The 17,220-nt window shown below is 37.0% G+C and overlaps 1 protein-coding gene across 1 annotated transcript in view; it reads right to left on the reverse strand.

Moving 5' to 3' along the window:
- SLC1A3 (solute carrier family 1 member 3) overlaps positions 1–14,047 on the reverse strand; it is a 64,112-nt gene extending 50,065 nt beyond the window's left edge. Inside the window, exons 1-2 of the mRNA XM_083818490.1 lie at positions 13,777–14,047; positions 11,973–12,247 (exon numbers count right to left, since the gene is read on the reverse strand). Coding sequence (XP_083674616.1) covers positions 11,973–12,153 — 181 coding nt within the window. The 5' untranslated portion in view covers positions 12,154–12,247; positions 13,777–14,047. The remainder of the gene's footprint in view (positions 1–11,972; positions 12,248–13,776) is intronic.
- Between the last annotated feature and the right edge of the window lie 3,173 nt (positions 14,048–17,220).

The raw sequence follows: 17,220 nt of genomic DNA on the forward strand, positions 1-17,220 counted from the left end.
CTGAAGAAGACCTGGTATGAATTGGCTTAATAAGTTATTTGACTTTTCTCTACAGCTCTTAAATGACAGAGGCCCAGCAGAGAATATCACGTCTATAGCTGAATATCCCTGTGGTGTGTTCCTGCACTTTTAAGTGCATGATGCTAGAGCAGTAGAGAGCTTAAGGAGCTGTGCTCAAAGTAGCTCTCACAGCTCTCATATAGCGAAGCACACTATGGGTCAGTTTGGACACAAATAGATCTGTTTACTTTGCTGAAGAGATATGATGACAGGAGTCAGGGGAGAAGTCCTTTAAGATAGCCAAATATCCTAGACGTGCTTGGGACCCAGAAGCCTGTGATATGAGATTGTGGTGTGGGAGAGTTCTAGCAGCAAAATATTAATTTATTTCTTTTGGGGAAAAAAATGAACTACCTGGTTTATCTGTGCATAAAAACAAGCAAACAAAACCAAAACCAAAACTATTTTAGTCAGGATGCACTATATTTATTGTGCACAAGTGGGCTACCCCTGGGAGTCCTGGATGGCACGCAGTGATGGTGGCAGGCTGGTCGTCACTCACATGCTACAGAGTCTGCTGCGCATGCACCCATGAACCTTGGGGCTCTCTGAGACTCCCAGACATCAAGGGATTCAGCTGAAACTCCTGCTTCAATTGAGCCATGAAAGATCAAAAACAGTAGAAAAAAAGCCTCAGATTCCATCTGGATAGAATTCTAACGCTATAAAAAGAAACACATCCGGAGAAAAAAAATGTACACCAGAGAAAGAGTTACACTGATGTCAAAGAGTTGTTCCCTGTATCAGAAGGGAAGTCTCTGTGCTACCCTTGCTCAGGCATCACACGTAAGCCATGGTGCTCCCAGCTGTACCAAGTGGAGGCAGAGTGGTAGTGCTGCAGCCACTGCATCAGCAGCTCCTGCCTCCTGAACATGACCCTGAAGATCTCCTTCATCCAGTGAGTGCCGTTACCTTCCAAAATCACACCAGACTTGTAACATCAGTCTGCAGTTACACTTTGCAGAGATCCAGAGGCATTTTGTAATTTTCATGTATTTTATAAGCATTTATAACTAGGTTAACATAGCTTTGTAGGGCACTCAGTTTGCAACTCAAACTTAGGAGACTCAAAACCTCTGCCTGTTAATGACTAACTTCAAAGGGGCCTGAACTTCTGAAACACCTTGATAGCTATGACTGGGCAACTTGCACATTGTTTTCAGCTGCAGACACAGTATCTCTTCCTTAGATTTTGTGGACAGAAGGCATATGGTGTGAATGAGGCACCTGAAGCTGTGCAGAAGAACTGATGTAACTAAGCAATGAGTAAAATCACTGCTTTATGAGATACAGCCTATATGAGGACATTTGCATACTAAATCTGAGAATATAAAACATTTGAGCACTGTTTGAAAATTAAAACAGACAAAAATGCCACCAGCACCACCAACAAACTGTTGAAGTCTGTGCTCTGCGGCTTTTTGGCTCCACTGTTATCCTCATAACATGGTTTCCATTCTCTCTCTAGTTATTTGGTTCATTTGCCTTTCTTCCCCAGTCAGGAAGTAATTTTCTCCCTTTGATAATACATCAAAAATATCATTCTTGTTTTGTCCAACTTAGGCTTATCTGTTAGTCTTTAATTTTATTCTTGACTTTTCCCTTGTATTTCTTGAAGTGTTTCTACATTTTCTATATTCCTAATTTCGTTCTCACACAAAAGACTTTATTGAAAGACAGACTACTACTGGTTTGGCTGCATAAAATAACATATAATTCCAGTAAAATTCAGGATTTTTTTCATTCTTACTTTCTCATATAAAAAAGATACAGCATTAAAAAAATGTCAGGTTACATTTAGTGAAGTACTGTCCAGAGTTAAGGTATTACTTAGCACTTTACAAAATTACTGTCATAACTTTTTTTCATGCCTGGGTTTACTTTGCAGCTCCACCTTCTTGACTAATGCTCATGTTTTTACTCCCATAAAAAGTAATTCCCAACAGATATGAAGGCTGATCTCTTGTAAAGTTTACATAGTTTCTTTCTTGCCTGTTTTTCCTCAACTGGAAGCTGACATAGTCCTTAACAGCACCAAATTCTGTTTTCTCTTCAACAGTTCCGTTTGCCTGACTGTATTATTTTGTCGTTTTTTTTACAGTACGGCAACACTCAGGAATCACAGTCAATGAGACTGAGACCCCTCAGTGCCAAGAATTTTGTACAAATGTACTCAGAAAACAGAGCTCTGCTCTGAAGAATTTCTGGTGTAGACTTAACAGAGAGCCTGAGGTTAGACCTTGGTAGTTGCCTTTATTTGAGTTTTTTAATTCCACCTTAGACATATATTACAAAACACATCTTTGCAGGCTTTGCTTCCTTGATGTGCAGTTTTATATGATCATTTGTGGGAGGTTCGCATTATGCATTCATATCTCTGTGGAGCTCGCCCAACTTCTCATTCCTACAAAACCACCTGTTAATTTAACTTAGTGCTGATAGTCTAAATCTGTAATTGAGGTGTTTGCCACTGAGGATTAAGTTTTTGTTGAATCAAGATATGCCTGTGCCAGAACTGTTTGGTCATGGAACATAACTCACGTGGCAGACTTCGCTGGAAGATTTTAAAGATTCTTTCTCATCCAGTATTTTGCTGACACATGCAAACAACCTGGGTAAACTGAGAGGAAGGATTTCCTGTTGTAGAATACAGGACTGCTGCCATATCAGATTTAAGTATTATTGTAACCCTATTAGATTTATCACCCAGTATATTCTTTCAATAGGGCATTCAAGTTCGTGACTGAAATTCGTGGAATCATATTATCATCTTTTCAAAAAGACAGCTAGGATGTTTTCAAGTCTCTAGCTATTTGATTTTGTTAAGTGACCCATTTTTTTCCTCTATTATGACTTTGATGAAACTATCCTTAACTAGAATTTCCCATCTATTTAGTTTACTGGTCAACAGCCTCTTTCAACAAATGAATTTCAAAACTGTTTTATTTCAGTCGATTCCAAAGAAGTCTCACATGAGCTTTTTAACTGATTGACTTCTTACAAGTTGCCATTTGAGGGATACAGTGGGAGGTCTGTGATTCTGAAAATGTTGTACCACAGAGGATTGATTTGGATGTAGCTGGCATATAGGTTATATATATAGCTACTCTCTTCTCACTGTTAGTCATTATTCAGAATGGAAGAATTTCTCTACCTTAAAGGTCACAAAAACAGCAAAGGGAAACTGGCACCTGGAACAATACTTAATCACAAAGTAAGTACCTGAGTCCAAATTGTGACCTTCAAAGTCCCTCTAGGTAAAAAGCTTAGTGCTGAGAATCCATGAAGTTAATTGGCACTTCTCCATTCATTTTGGAAGACTCCTCACTTCTCACAGTTCTGTTTGTGTTTTTCTCAGAATTGCCATGACCTAAACATCAATTTGCCTATTTCCAGTGTAAGTACTGGGGGCCTAGAAACTGACCTGAGCATGTCTGACACATACATGCAGAAAATCAGCTGGATTTGGGATGCCCTGTGTTACTGTTCTTACTCCAAGTTTTGCTCAACAACCCGTGGCTCCTTGCTTGTTTCAGCCATTAGGTATATGTATTTGGTGTACATATTTGCCTTTAGAAGTCTTGCATTTCATTCTGACCAATGACACAACTTTGAAGGGAATGGTGGAATCCATCCTGCAACTTCAGTTTTGAAAGGAAAAGTGTGAGCCAATTCCTCAAGCACTGTTGACACCATTCCCAAGGTGAAGGTTCATCTGCTTCTGGATCTTGATCGGGTGAAATATCTGGCATGGTCCATTGACTCACTCAGCAAGGAGTGGGAATGTAATCCTGCTTCATTTTTCCTCCTGGCAAGTTTTAAGCATTTACATGTTTGCTTTCTGGACTTGTGGGGTCACCTTTTGAATCTGCAATCTCTCACTCATACGCTATAAAGACATCCAGGTCTGAGCTTTGTATTCCACATGTAGCTTCCCTTACTTTTCAGACTTTGAAGAACTAGGTAATACGTCCTTTTTTGTTCAACATATGTAAAAATAAAAAGATTTCAAAAGACATCAAAAAGTATGCAGCAGTCTAATTCATCAATGGTCTTTTGCTGGTATCAGTGAAGTATCAGTGTAAATTATACTTATCATGTAAGTCCCATCTTTTATAGACCTTTCTTGAACAAATTAATTTTCTGTTAGGCCAAGTTATCAAAATGGTGAATACCAAGCACACAGTGTACACCAGCTAAGCCATTTATGATCTTATATCAATACCAATAGAAAATTGGTAGCCATCTTAAATTTAACAAAAGAAAATTCATTTCTTCAGTTTAAGGAATTAAGGTTCAAAAGGTGGATATAACTACTGCTAAGAGAAAGATCATGGGAGTACAACTACAGTGCATGGATAGCAATAACACTTTTGTTTCCTTCTGATTCTCATGTTGTCTTTCTGGTTTTCTTTGCCTCCTTTCCTGCTTTTAAATGTTTTCCTTTTAACTCTTTTATAGTTTCATGGACCTATTTTTTTAAAATTTTTTTTAATCCAAAAATGTTTTATAAAATCTCTCATCAAAATAAACTTCTTTTGCATGGCTTTAAAGAGGTTATACATTCTGGGTTTTCATCATGTTTTTTAAAAGTACACACAGTATCAGTACAATTCCAGCTCTGTTGGGTTGATGTAATAAATGGAGTAATCCAGCATTTACTGAAATCTATCAGGAATAATTTCCATTTGTTCATTTCCTGTTTTTCATAGTATCTTCCCTATTCCAAACACTTTTTTTTTTTTTTTTTTTTTTTTTTTTGTGTCAATGATATGAAGTAAAACTGTTTAGGAGCCTATTTGCTTCGTAATACACATTATAGACATTATCATACTTTGTGAATATGGAGAATTTTGGAGAAATTAGTATACAAGGAAGAAATCTCTTAGCTTTTTACTTTAAAAATAAAAAAAAATAAAATAATTATTTATTACTTAGATATTGCTCAAAAGGTCCAGGCTGAACAGGACTATATTAAGCTAGGCAACGAATACAGGACAAAATATGGTAAATCCCAAGGATACTGAGTTCTAATCTGAAGCTAAATAAAATACAAAATCTGAATGTAATGCACAGTAAAAGTACAGAATTGGGAGGATGGGCAGAGGATATATACAGCTAATGTGACTGCATGGATTATTTTATGCAGTTGCTGGTTCTGACCTTTTAAAGAAGGCATGAAAAAATGAAAAAGATAATTAATATCTCCTGGCAGCTATTTATCCTGATCTAAAAGTCAATGCTACACTACAAAGCATCAGAATGTCTATATTTGTATTTTACTTTTTTTTTTTTTAACCTTATTCAGAAGATTGAATTTCTTTATTTACCTCTTTCATACTGGATTTCTTTGTATACTTTTTCAAATACCCTTTATCTTGATTCACCTAAAAATACAACTATTTTTTCTTTGGTACCATAAAACCCACACAAACTTTTAGATGCCTGATTATTTCAAGAGTACTATGTGACAGATTCACACTGGAAGAATGAAATTTTCAGGAATCAATAAACAACTGATTATGTCATCTTGGGTTATACCTTCATTTTGGCCAGCCGAAAGGCATTCCAGTGCAAATGACAACTCATTTGAGTCTTTTCAATAGCTAGGGTGCTGGTAAGAAACTTATGTTAAACATTTACTCAGCATACAAGTCAGTAGCACCTTGCTTATGATTTTGTAGTGCTTTGTAGTCACCATAGTGACTACAGTGCACACATGTTGAAAAGTGGAATGGACTGGCCAGCCCTAGCACTAGCTGATTTGCTGCTGAAAATGTTTTTTTAGTCCTCTCTGATGCTCATACAGCCCCAAATTGTTTCATAATGGTCTTTAATATGGCCATTTTTTCTATTGTTATTTCTGCTTTGATAAAATGATTGCCATGTTGTACTAACATTGCAGGGAAATTTTTCATTAAATCTCTTAGAAATCATATAAACACCCTAAATGTCTCTGTTAATGTCCTGAATTCTACCCACAGACATGAAATCTGCTTTGTATGAAGTAGTATTACATAAATCAATTTAAACTGAATTTCTAGACAGAGATTTGAGAAGGCCATCAATGCCTACATTTTCAGACTGTACGAGGAGAGCAGTGAATGATTGTTTCTTTGGACTGATTTATGACCACTCACAAATGCTACTTTTCAGCACCACTTTGCAAGTCCACTGATTTGTCAAATAGAGCAAATAGGAAGTTAGTAAGGTAATATTTAGCATATTTTGTATCTTTACTAATATCTGCACTGTTACTGAATGCACAGCTGTGATTCACAGAGCAGCCACGTGTATTGTTGTTACTACATTGTGTATGGCAGTCTGACAACTAGTGCTGTTTCGTTTCATTAACACCAGAGTGTACAATAAGACATTAAGACTGTGATAATAAATGTACATAATTTTATTTTACAAGTAACTGTTAAAATAGTGTGCTGTTCATATTTCACCATCTGACATTTATTACTGGCTACTAGATAGCAGAATTACAGCTCTTTGTATTTCTATACTTCTTACCCTTTTTGAAAAGATCATGTTTTAATTTTTAAGTGTTGCACTGTTTAAAGGACCATATGGTGTCTGTTTATTTATTTTTTTCCCCACAAAATTATAAATATTACTTAACTTCAAATAGAATTAAGTCTTGGCTTAGGAATTTATTGCTATATATTTGGTTCAGTATATTGCTAGGAAGGCTCACAGTAAAAAGGAGCAATCATGCTGGACAGGTTCTTTAGGAGAGCATGAAGACAAAGACAGCCTCTGAGTTCAGCACAAATAGAAGGAATTTCTCCTTAGCTGTCCCTAAGCTATCTTGCTTTTCTTGTATACATCTTATCCTTTTGTCCAATATCACATTTCTCTTTATATTTTATCATATTCTCTCTCCTAGGATTCACCTCCCACAGCTGTTTCTCTTACAGTGATGGATCTTTGCTTTGTTCTCATGCAAATTTTACGAAGGCTGCCTTGAGCACTGTCACAGTGCACATTGCCGGTGTGTAATGGGGTCAAATTCCCTTCTCTTCAGTGGATACAGAGGACCTACCAGTAGCAGAAAAGATGTCGCTTCACAGTATCACAGTATCACAGTATCACAGTATCACAGATTTCTAGGTTGGAAGAGACCTCAAGATCATCGAGTCCAACCTCCGACCTAACACTAAGTACCCCACTAAACCATATCGCTAAGCTCTACATCTAAACGTCTTTTAAAGACCTCCAGGGATGGTGACTCCACCACCTCCCTGGGCAGCCCGTTCCAATGCCTAACAACCCTTTCGGTAAAGAAGTACTTCCTAACATCCAACCTAAAACTCCCCTGTCGCAACTTTCGCCCATTCCCCCTCGTCCTGTCACCAGGCACGTAGGAGAACAGACCAACCCCCACCTCTTTACAGCCTCCTTTAAGGTAACTGTAGAGAGCGATAAGGTCGCCCCTGAGCCTCCTCTTCTCCAGGCTGAACAAGCCCAGCTCCCTCAGCCGCTCCTCGTAAGACTTGTTCTCCAGACCCCTCACCAGCTTGGTCGCCCTTCTCTGGACTCGCTCGAGCACGTCCATGTCCTTCCTGTAGCGAGGGGCCCAAAACTGAACACAGTACTCAAGGTGCGGCCTCACCAGAGCCGAGTACAGGGGCACAATCACTTCCCTAGCCCTGCTGGCCACACTGCTTCTTATACAGGCCAGGATGCCGTTGGCCTTCTTGGCCACCTGAGCACACTGCTGGCTCATATTCAGCCGACTATCAACCAATACTCCCAGGTCCTTCTCGGCCAGGCAGCTTTCCAGCCACTCATCTCCCAGCCTGTAGCTCTGCTTGGGAATACAAGCTTGGGAATACAAGCTTCAATACACTGGACAATGTCTTTTTTGTGGGTGTTATCCAGGGGTTCCATCTAACCATATATCATGGACTTGAACCTCTTAAGACTCCTTTTAAATTGTTGTCTGGACAAGTTGTGTGTTGAGATAGGCAAATCTGCTTCTCTGCACAGCTTTTCATTATCCAGGTCTTTTAGACCTTCCCCCGCCTCCCCTACCTCCCCCCACCACCCCTTCTGAATTATGAAGGAACATCTGCAGGCTTTTTCTAACTCTACTTTTTGGGGGCCATAGGGACATTGGAAATGCCTTCATCCCTACTATCTTCATCCTGTATTTTTAGCTAGCTGTTTGGTTTTTGTTTGTTTGTTTTTGTTCTTATGTTGGAAAGTTTGGGGATCCTATGTATGGTGCATCCTGTTGTAGAACAGATTTGGTATGAATGTATGGACCTCTCACATTCATTGTGAGATTGCCTGAATTACAGAGGACTGGATGCCATCACGCAGCCAGAAACCCAAACCAGCTTCCAGAACATGCTCCATCCCTGTCCCCTTTGAAAGGGACTATGATAGCTTCATACCTATGCAAAAAATGTTTTTTATAGTACTTCACATCCTCCCTCTCTGCGAACAGCTTCTCAGAACCTCTGTGCACTGTGATCTTTCCTTCAGTATAAGTTCAGAATTCACAAGAGATTCTTGGGCATTTAAAAGTCCTTCCAGAATAAAGTGTGGACTCTTTTAGCAGTTTTGGAAAAATGGAAGGTAGGTAGCAGAGAATCAAGTGTCTTCTAGAGGAAGGTATTTTGGGGACAGAACAATGAAGTTCAATAACATGGGAGCAAGGGCAGCCTCTGTTATTTTTCCAGTAATTTGACTAACACTTCAAAGTTTGTAAGACTTCCTGAAGATTTTCCATGAGCCACCAGACTTCTAGCATACCTAAAATTGCTCCTGCTCATCATGACACCCTGAATTCACCAATGGTCAGCTGTCCAAATTCATCTCACACATCTTTTGGCTTTTGCCAAGACCCACTACAAAAAACAAGCAAACAAACAAACAAAAAAACCTAATTTAATATTTCTAGGTGGGTCAGCAGAATCTGAAAAACGTCATTGTAACTCACTTTGGTGAACACTTTTTCTCAAAGTTTCTCAAAGGGTTTGAAAGCACTTTGAGTTTCCCTAAAATTGGCAACAATTATAATAATGATGCAGTACTAAATAGACACTACCTGTGCAAAATGTGAAGTAAGAAGACCTTTCTTCAGATTTTTAGGAAACAGAGAATGGTGTGCAAGTAATTCTCAGTGAGAGTTATAACTTCTGGCATGTTCGTAATTAGGTTATTAAAGAGTAATTTTTTTTTTTTTTTTTTGTATTGGAGCAACTAGTGAGTTTACTTTAGAAATTAGTTCAGAATTGGATTACCAGCAAAAGTAAGGGTAGGTGGTTATATTTTCCTTATTATGTGCATGCCAGAAAATCTCTGCTCTGTCTGTAAAATAGCCATATGCAAAACAAATGCATGTTGCAGCTTCATGCTTATTTCCACAGACACAAAGTTATCTGACAAACTCAACTGCCTGCTACAAGCTACAGTCCCAAAACCAGGCTAAGACATAATCCTGTACACTTCACCTCTACTAGCATCAATCCTGTCCAGCAAAGAAGTCAGAAATGCTTTCTATTAAATAGGGTTTTTCATCTTGCTCCCTTGGCAAAAGTGGCCTAAAAGAAATGTTTCTGAAGAAATGTTGCACTCTTTTAAGCTAAAATTTGTGTTGTCCTGAGCTGAGTCTTTATGAACATTGCTGGACTGACAGCCTTAGAAACTGATGTCTCTATTTGTTTAGACTACAGAGAGCATTAAACATCTTTTCTTTTAAATGATTCAACCTTGACCTGAGCATAGATTGGTTTCCACCTATTTTTACTTGCTAGCATCTCTAATGAAACAGTCAGAGGTGCTAACTGGTGCATTAATTTTTCGATGTTAATTACTGTCTGCTAGGAAAGCCCATCATCTGATTGTGCATAGATCACCAAACAGCTGAGGGATGATAGAAGTTTTGTTCTTGCCAAACTAGACAGATGCAGTTCAACCAACAATACTTTTCCAAACTTTTCAACCAATTGTTCCCTTCTTGTTCTCTACTTCTGAATATTTCCACAACAGTGAAAAAATCCCCAAAATAGAAGTTTTACCTTTATATGAGCTGCCAAGTGTGAACTTGCTGTTTTAATCATGAGTATACTATAAAATTACACCAGGAATGGGAGAAAATTTTGGAATATTCCATAACAGTAATGAACAGACTCTTTTCTGAACATTACTCCAGATATGTCTGGTCCATAAGCATAATTTTAGGAGCTGGGTCGTCTTAAGATGCACATTTTCATCAATTCTCCAGCTTGTGTTCCAGCCTTACTGGTACTCTGAAATGGCTGTAAGTCCTAGCAGAGCCACGGACTCACATTTGTCACTACTCATCTAAAGCTAATTGGAACATGCAGTTACTGTAAACACACTTGTCGAGACTACATTTCTGTTCCCACATTGCCAATTTTATGGAGGTCTGTGACACAGGAGCTATGTGACAGTGAAAAAATTGTAAGAGTGCTTTAGTCTTGTTGTCCAGTATAGACAGATGTTGATTGAGGAATTGTATTGCTTAGTGGTTGGAGGGTGTTTCAAAACCTGCTTGGTTAGTTCTGCCTTTCCTGAAAACTGTAGACAGAATGCCTATAATTTGTACCCTTGATATGAACAGTAGAGGTTCTTTTTTTGCATTGAGAAAATTCTTAGTTAGGAATGAAAAGCACTTTTGATCAAACAATATAGATAAACATGAGAGAATGGTTTTTCTGTTACAGCAACAAAGTACTTCATTTTACCCTTATGCAAACCAATAAACTCTCTTCCAGAAAAAGACCATGAAAGCTGAAAGTAATCTAAAATAATCTTGCAGTAGTGGTGCCAAACAAAAATAATAGTAAATCCCTGAAATTTAAATTCCTAAAGAAAGACATAGAAATAGAACAAGCAGATCTATGCAAAACAGCATCATCATTAGCATTAGGGCCTATGTAGGTTTAGGACATATACCCTTATCTTTAAGTGTTAACATTTGGGTTTTGATGATCAGATTCACAGTTTCATACCTAAACTGATCAGAAAATAAAAAGAAAAATGTATGGTAAAACAATAATGCTCTTGCTCACACAAAAGAATATCATTTCATGGAACATATCGTGGTACCATGTATAAAATTAATCTGTATTTAAAGGAAAATGACCAGAGGTGATCACATAATTATGTTAAGTAAATTTTGTTTTTTAAACATTTTTTCTCAGATTTTTCTCTTTCTTATGTGAAAAAAATGTGTAGCTGTATTTTAAATTAACATTTTGTTGCATTCCAAATCTAAATGCTATTTAATGTTCTGGATTCCTCTCAATACACTCTAAAAAAGGCATTTAATCAGGTGACATCTTGCAGTCCTTTGAACAAGTAGCATTTCCATTGTTGCCCCAATTGCATCTGAAAGATGCATGTGTAAGATTGTGAGCAACTGAGCAAGCATAAGCTTGTACTTAGTTTTGACAGGTTTGCATTTGTCAAGGGAAAACTACAAAGATTGAGGCTCTGATATTGAACTTTGCTCAGAAATGTCACCCTTTAATTTTAAATTATTTCATTGAGGATTTCTGTTTATCATTGCAAGGTTTTAGTTTCAGCTAGATTAGGTAAATAAAAATTACATCCTGAGCATTTTGCTGCAAATTGTTTTGGTAGAAGATTTTGCTGAGAATATTCCATTCAGTTATTGTACCTGGTTCCTTAAGAGGAGAATCCATAGAACAGCTGATTTCTTTCACCACTATTTTCCCTAGAATAATCAAAATGGCTCTTTGCAAAATTTCAACGTGCTGGTGTCAGAGCCCAAGCTCTCCAAGCCAGAACACTCTTTATCAGTTCAGAAGAATTTGGGATCTTTTTTGTAATGCAAATTGCCCAGGCAAATTGTCATTGTCAAATGCATTGGGGAACAGAATATTCCTATTGAACAAATTACTCACCAAGAATCACAGCAACAACAGTGAAGAGCACAAAGGCATTCCTCAATAAGTAACTTTTAACATCATCCTTTGTTATGCTCTGCACCTTTTTTTTGGCCAGAAGTGTACGTTTCCGGACTCCTTGTTGAAAGCGTTCCATCCTACTTCCACTTTTGGGATCTTCTCCGTTACCTTTAGTCATCGGTCTTGCAGAAAGTTTTCTCTTACACTTAACTTCTGTCAAAATCCCTTCAGAAAGGTGAAAGACCCTTTTCCGTGGGAGGTACTGGAGAAACCTGTAAGACAAGAAATATCAAATATTGCAATAAAATTTCAGAGGAATGGTTAGCCATATATTTACATGGAAGTGGTTATTCTTCATGTTTCGGTACAACTTGTATTATTTGCAACATCTAAGCTGTTGGCTGTGAGAAGAACTCTTTGAAAAGGATTTTATGAGCTGTTCAGATGGGTATCCTGTCTTCAGAAATTAATCTGAATTTGCTGTCATTCTGTAATTTTTTTCCAGTTGCTAGAGATATGGTAACATAAAATGGGTACAATACCTGGAAGTATAAGTAATTATAATGTTTAAAGTTATCTGTCGGGCTTACTTTTAATTGGTCCATACCATCTTAAAAAAAAATAAAATCTAGCTCACCTTTACTCTAACCAATGGATAGAAATATTTTGCTTGAAATGGAACGTTTAAAACGTTCTGCATTTCAGATGTTTTCAAATGGTTGACTGCATTGTCTGAATTCCTCCTTTTCACATGGCAAAACCCAGCAGGAATAGTTTATTTATCCCTCAACCACAATTTAGAAGATATGCTTTTGACAGTTTTATGTTGATAACATTCATGTTTGAAGCGTATAAACTATTTAGAGCACATCTGTAAAGTATCAGAAGTTATATCCCACTTAGCTTCTTGCTTCTAACCATAATACAAGTTCACATTGCAGAGTAATGGCTAGCATGGTCCAACAGCAACTATGGGGACATAATCTGATTTTAAGAAATCAAACACTGAATCAACCCGAAAATGTTTTAGTATTAAAAATCCTTCATTAGAACATTATTTTTTGTTTCTTTGTTTAAAAATTAAATATTTATGTCTGCTTAGTATGAACTTATTTAATAACAGAGTCTGCACAAAGTGTTTTCCAGGCTGAAAATCCAGTTTTCTAAGTGTTCATTAATCATGTTTTTATGATGAAATTAGAAATTCATAAATGTTCAGAGACAGTAGTTTCCACTGAAATCTGTCTATTTATACACAATGCAACTGTAACAACATAGTAAGTCTAGTGCTTAAATACCTTTTTTTAGGAAGCGGTTAAACTGTAAATACACAGGGTTTTGAAACCATGTGTCTTACAGAAAATACCACGTTGTTACAAATTTGTTTTGATGGGATTTGATCACTGCTTTTTGAATTACCTTATGTTTGAACATTGGCACTTGAGTACAATATTCTGTGTGACGGAATGATGCATGCTTAACTTGTTAGAGTGAAAGCATTCATAGACTGAACTAGATATTTACATTACTAAGTATTCCAGCTTGGACACGACTACTGTGTGCAAGAAGGATTTTTTCAGACGAATTAATTTTCAGTATTTTGTAAAACACAGATTCATTCACAGTGCCTTTTGTTTCTGAGATGATTCACACAGCTAGTCTGTCCTCTATAGTTTAACAGTAAGATCAAGAAAGAACATGGTTATAGGCAAAAGTATCATTACATTAAGTAACATACAAAGGAGGAGAGAGAGAAAAGATTTCGTTCCCCAAGCCCCAGCAGATTAAAGGATCGGCTCACCTTTTCAGATCTGCAGTGTTGTACACACACAGAGGTGGCAGATAAGGCAGGGATTTCCCAGCAGATATAGCAGTTCAGCGAGTGGGAGACAGAGAAAACTGACGATCTGCATGTGCTGGGGAATACAGCAACTTACTATCCCTGTAACTTAAGGAAAGGGGAGGAGACTGTCAGCCCAGCTCTGAAAAAAAAAAAAAAAAAAAAAAAAGAAAACACATCAGACAAGAGAGGAAAGCCGAGCTGCTGGAATATTGATGAGTCTCGGCACAGTGAGAACAGGGTCATTTTCTTTGTTTTTCCTTTTAGACCACTTTCACGCTTTGTCAGTTCAGCTTCATTAGAAATGCAAAATCAGAACCCAGGAAGAACTGGAGGATCACACACACACACGGAGCGGGGACGGCTTCTTCATTCCATATTCCAGACTGGGAAACTGAAAAGCCTCCACATAATTACATAACACTGTTCCTGTGCTTTTCAGAATAAATGATAAAATACATGAGCATGCTAGCTTGTTCTAAACAGAGGCATAGTGTGAGGCTATCATATATTTTCTGATCCTTAAAGACACTTATTCATGAACTCCCTCTCCCCAGGGTGGGGAACCAGACATATCTTTCAAAAGTGACTGGAGCATTGTCAAGAAAAACCTAATCAGCTATAATTCTTTGTATGTTTCTTGAAGATACACAAAATTCGTGATGAGAAAATTTGTAATTCAGCAATTTAAACTCACTGGATGCTAAGCCCCATTATCCAGTCCGTTTCAATAGCAGGGAGTGAACAATGAAGAATATAACATCGACTTTTGGAAAATAAGTGGCCTTCAGGTTTTTTAGCATTTAAAAGTTTGCACCATTGAAAAGGTACTTGGGGAGGAGAGCTGGGGGAATTCCCAAAGATTTTAACTTTTAGAAGAACATTTTCATTTTAGAGTCAGTTTAAGTTCTTCAATGACTATACTTCAGTGAAATTTTCATGAGATTTTTAGTGCATTTTCCTAAAAGATTAACAAATACTATGAATGGAAGTTTATATAAATGTATGATAAATGTAAAAGTTAAGAATTCTGCTGATGAATTATGTTGCTTTTAATGTTTTTCTTTTTCTCTACAAAGCCATTTCAAGTATACAGATGTAATCTTATGTACCAGGCACACAGAAAATATTTAGGTAAGAAATAAAACTGAAAGCAGTATTACTTTCACACAGTCACGGTAACGGTTTTGCTAAAATGTTTGTTAATTTAAAACAGGCTTCACATAATGTGTAACATAGAAAAAATAATTTTACTTTTTAATGCAACCATGCTTGGGATTACTGTAGGTTCGTACTTGTATTTAGAACTGCAGAGTCTTGATCTTAGGTTTCTCAAGAGAGAAAGTAAACATCTGAATTACCTTATTTGTTATTCATTTATTTTAAAAAGCAAGAAAAATTGTTGGCTGCTTGTGTTGCAAAGATAGAAGTCACGTGCTGTATTTTCTTATACCTGTCATCTTAAAAGTCTATCTCATCATTATTTTTTCTGGTTCAGTTTTTACATACTTTCACCTTTTTGCCTGGAGACGGGAATTGACCTCTTTACTGACCTTTGGCCTTTAGCAATCTGCTTGCTTGATGCTTCCTTTTGGAGTATGGCATGCTTTCTCTGAAACCTCCCAGATAAGGACTTCATTCTGCCCTGTGTTCATATGAATGGTAATGTTCCAGTTGCCTAATGGGAGCAGGGTCAGGCCCCAGGTGAGATGATCCCAAAGTATGTCATCATTTAACACTTTAATTAATAGCAGAGTCTATGAGAAACAAGGATAATCCAATGAAAGAGAATTAGCTATTCCATGAGACAAAATGTAAATAGACAATAAGCAATCTTACACTTTAGTTTAACTTCAGCAGCAATATTTTTATTAGCTCTTAGAAAGCAACAGACAGTGCTTAGAAAAACTGAATACTAACTGAATACTTTTTGGCAACATGTTTAAAAAAAATTATTATTTTTTTTTCCTGTCTTCTTCCTTTCCTGACATCCTTTCCTTTTGTTAATTTACTTATCTTTGGTAGTGAAATAAGGGAACTTATAAAGAGTATATAAAGAACACTATCCTCCATATTGCAATAAACATGTATATTAGGTATCCTTGGATAAAAACAAATGAGTCAGAGTTAATAGTACAGTGTCTCCTGGCAATACACAGTTGCAATAAATCTACTTTTAAATATGCAATCAATTTAACAGATTTATTATACAATCTTTAATTACCAGGACTAGGACAAGATTTGCAATTTTACTGGTTAAACACTTATATCTGTAATTTTCAGTAGTACTATTAGTTTCTAAGAATAACAACTTAAAACATAGAAGTTCCTAGAAATATTGTAGACTTTAGATCAAACCAGCCAACACCAAGAATATGGAAAAGCATTAGTACAGTTTATAGATTGACAGAGCAGCAGTGATTTGTGCTACCACCAATTTCACATTGACAACGTTGTACTGTTACAACGTGATTGCAATCCATGTCACAACAGCAAAATTGGAGTGATATGCTTGTGAAAGAATATGTTTATTCATATTAAGTTGGTATGTCCCCAGTCTTCAACTGAGTTGAACAAAACAAGAATATATATTACTCCCCTGCAAGTTCCAACCCGTCTTAGAACAGTTAGTTAGACCGTTAGACCCTGTTTTGCTAATGAAGAAACTGAGGCTCTGAGAGATCAAATTTATTCCTTAAAAGTTAGCAAATATTTGGCAGAGTTAAGACACAGCCTTAGGCTCCTGAATATTTCCACTGGACCATGGCATGTTTTTTTCCTGAGATACTAGATTGGCTCTTTCATTTTTTGACCATGCTGAAATGATGAGAAATTGAGGTTTGGTGTTTGTTTGCTTTCGGATCTGTTTATCACAGTGGGATTTGAAAAATAACTCAGTTTTTGCCAGCTAAATATGAAAAATATACTTCATTTTTGATTAAGATCTGATGCAATAAAAGTTAACACTGTAATGTGTATGCTTATATGTGCCCTACGCACATCAAAGAGAACATAGGCTATGTTTTCTTAGCAAATGTGAAAAGAAAAAGATCTGTAGGTCCATAGCTGGCACTGAGGACCCAATATTTGCAGGGTATGTACTCCAAAAGTGTTACTCTGAATTGCTGTTAAGTCTTTTTTTCTGACCCAAACATCCATTAGTGCTTGGACTGTATGATCTGGTTTTGTCTTATCCTGAAGGAATCCAGATCACACCTTCTAAGACCACTCCAGGATATGAATCAGAGCATGTCACTATTGGTCAATTTTAGTAGAAATTTTCCTCTCCTGGCTACTCTGAACTTGAGTTTATCTGTGCTGCATAACAAGTCATTGGCCAAAGCCAATTATCAATAAAAATGATGTTGTAAAATGTTCTGTTGGTGGTGCAGCTTAAATGATTAT

Source organism: Anser anser (genome assembly GCF_964211835.1).
Source record: "Anser anser genome assembly, chromosome: Z".
Taxonomy (NCBI): Eukaryota; Metazoa; Chordata; class Aves; order Anseriformes; family Anatidae; genus Anser; species Anser anser.